The 3029-nt window shown below is 64.5% G+C and overlaps 1 protein-coding gene across 1 annotated transcript in view; it reads left to right on the top strand.

The window, feature by feature from the left end:
• Nucleotides 1-3029, top strand: part of FSCN1 (fascin actin-bundling protein 1) — a 26808-nt gene that overhangs the window by 22300 nt on the left and 1479 nt on the right. Inside the window, exons 2-5 of the mRNA XM_015565127.1 lie at nt 1677-1833; nt 1941-2062; nt 2270-2437; nt 2797-3029. Coding sequence (XP_015420613.1) covers nt 1679-1833; nt 1941-2062; nt 2270-2437; nt 2797-2999 — 648 coding nt within the window. The 5' untranslated portion in view covers nt 1677-1678 and the 3' untranslated portion in view covers nt 3000-3029. The remainder of the gene's footprint in view (nt 1-1676; nt 1834-1940; nt 2063-2269; nt 2438-2796) is intronic.

Raw genomic sequence — 3029 nt, 5'->3', positions numbered from 1 at the left:
GCCAGGGTGCTGTCAGGCAGGGAGGGGGTGGGGGATCCAGGTGTCTGGGGCTCTGGAGGAAGGGGGTGGGTGCCCATGGGCTCCATGGAGCCCCGTACCCTGCCTCGCCAGGGCTCCTATGGCCTATGACTCAGGTTTTCTATGCTGCTGTTGATGTAAAGAAAAATCCCAAAGAAAACCCTGTTTCCATGGCAACCCAGCTCCAATTAGAGACTCCAAGGCCAAGAGGGGCCTTTCCTGGCCTGGGCCTGGCCTTGGAGCCGGGAGGGGCCTGGCTGGATCGCAGGGTGGCGTTAGCCCCCCTTCCCCCACCCCTTCCTGTTGGGGTTGGAAGACCTGGTGTCTACGTGGCACCAGGCCCCAAACCCTCTCTACCTCCGGCAGAATGGAGAGGCGGGCCCTCTGCCAGGCAGAGCACAGCTGAGGCCGAGACGAGGTGTTCCCCACGGCGCCCGCCTGGCCCTGCTCTGGGGCCCTCGCTGGCGGGCCTGGGCCTTTCCATCAAACCTGGACACCCCGGGTGTGGGGTCTGAGTGGGGAGCAGATGGCGGGCATGGCCCTGGGCATGGAATGTGCGCGGCGGAGCCTCCCTTTGTTCCTCTAGGAAGGAGGGTGCAGTGAGGACTCCGTGGCTCGAGCCCACGTGTGCCCACACCCACTGTCCACAGAGCGGAGGGCAGAGGGCCCGGCAGGAGCCTGAGTGCCCACCTTCCCTCCTGGAGCCGCCAGGGCCCAGTACTTTCCCTCTGGTCACCACCTCCCTGCCTCAGTCTCCCTCTTTGTGAAGTGGGGGTGAAGGGCCCCACCCATTGGTGCTGGTGTGGGGCATGTCATTGGGTTAAGAAGGGGCGGACACCTTTCAGGCCCTGGAGCGGCGGCTGGAGAGCTAAGGTGGGCCCCCGGGAGGTGCGCTCAGACCCCCGCCCCCAGCCCCCAGGTTCCTGGTCTGAAGGGACACGACACCCATCACCATGGTCCTGACTGCAAAAAGGCATCAAGGCCCAAAGGTAACACCCTGGGCCCTGGGCAGACTCCCGTGGCCGCGGTTCGGAGAGCCCAGGGCGCCTGGGGATGTGAATTTGTTCTGTTGGGACAAACGCACAACGACGCAGATCATATGCAAATCGAGATGTGCAGGGGGCGCAGTGTCCGCAGGGAGGCCAGGGTCCCCGTGCTGCCGGGGAGCGTGGGAAGATGTGTGGCTTCGTGTTTACGCGTGTGCACGTGTGCGAGCTTCCTAACTTCTTGAGAGAGCCTCGGGTTCCACTCCGGGGAAGGAGGGCGTGGCCCTGGCCACCTGCGCCCCCAGGAGTGGCACCGCCACCGTCTCCCTGTCCCCTGCCCCTCTGTCTGCGTCGCCATGGTTTTTGGTTGTTTTTAAAGCAGATCCCTGGCATCAGGGCCTTTCATCTTGAAACGTTTGTAAAATGAGGCCTCAACCATCACATGGTGAACAACAATTAACCCTTCATCTCTCACGAGGGCCACGGACGGTCCCCGATCGGCTCCGGAATGTCTTTCTAGTTGGTTTGCCGGAAGGTGTCGGTTCTGTCGTCAGAGAAAGTGACATGGACAGGATGCAGCCGGCTTGCTCCTGGCTGGCCTGGCTCTGTCCTTGGCGGCGGGTTGGTGGGAGGAGGGCAGGCGTGGGTACCAGCTCGAGGCTCTCCCCCCAGGTATGGACCTGTCGGCCAATCAGGATGAAGAGACTGACCAGGAGACTTTCCAACTGGAGATCGACCGCGACACCAAAAAGTGCGCCTTCTGCACCCACACGGGCAAGTACTGGACGCTGACGGCCACCGGGGGTGTGCAGTCCACCGCCTCCGCCAAGTAAGTGCCCGGGCCGCCCGTCACTGCCCGCGCTCGCAGCGGGACTGGGGGGACCTTCCTGGGGGACCGGGCCTGGGGGCTCCACCTGACTGTCCCGCCTCCCCCAGGAGTGCCAGCTGCTACTTTGACATCGAGTGGCGCGATCGGCGGATCACACTGCGCGCGTCCAATGGCAAGTTTGTGACGGCCAAGAAGAACGGGCAGCTGGCCGCCTCGGTGGAGACCGCAGGTAGCCGCCAGAGGGTGCCCCAGACCCCCCTCCCTGCGGGTGCAACCAGCAGTCACTCACCAACACCCCCGAGGCCTGCCCTGTGCTGGGCATCCCCCACACTCCCTGCCAGCCTCACCCCCGGGCTGGCGGCAGGGCCACCCAGGTTCCCGCTCTCCGAGCGCCCCAGCCACACCCGTGAGCTCACGCCCCTCCTTCCCGGGCCAGGGGACACGGAGCTCTTCCTCATGAAGCTGATCAACCGCCCCATCATCGTGTTCCGCGGGGAGCACGGCTTCATCGGCTGCCGCAAGGTCACGGGCACCCTGGACGCCAACCGCTCCAACTACGACGTCTTCCAGCTCGAGTTCAATGACGGCGCCTACAACATCAAAGGCAGGTTCTCCCGGGACGGTTGCTGGGTGGGCCCCAGTGTCCGGGCCAAGGAGTCGTCCCACCTCCCCGTCCGCGGCACTGTCTCTGGGACTCAGCCTGGCCTCCCTGTGATGGCTTGGGCCATTCCAAGCCCCAGAGGGCAAATGTCTTGAGGCCACCAGTGACCCTGGATTGGAGGGAGACTTCCTAGCCACCCCAGACTGGATGGGGCAGGAGGAGCCAGGTTCCCAGAAAGGATGGGCAGGGGAGGACGCACCCTGAGCTATGGGACCAGAGCTCTGGATGGGCGCGAGGGAGGCTGGGGTGGAAGCGGAGATCACAGCAGGAAGCGGGGCCTGACAGGGTCTTGCTCCCCCCAGACTCCACAGGCAAGTACTGGACGCTGGGCAGTGACTCCTTGGTCACCAGCAGCAGTGACACCCCTGTCGACTTCTTCTTTGAGTTCTGCGACTACAACAAGGTGGCCATCAAGGTGGGCGGGCGCTACCTGAAGGGGGACCACGCGGGGGTCCTGAAGGCCTGTGCAGAGACCATCGACCCTGCCACACTGTGGGAGTACTAGGCCCCGCCCCCCGCATCCCTGTCCCCCCCT

This window comes from Myotis davidii, unplaced genomic scaffold (assembly GCF_000327345.1).
Source record: "Myotis davidii unplaced genomic scaffold, ASM32734v1 scaffold399, whole genome shotgun sequence".
NCBI classification, from domain to species: Eukaryota; Metazoa; Chordata; class Mammalia; order Chiroptera; family Vespertilionidae; genus Myotis; species Myotis davidii.
The sequence above is the reverse complement of the archived record's forward strand: the minus strand, read 5'-3'. Positions and strand labels throughout refer to the sequence as shown.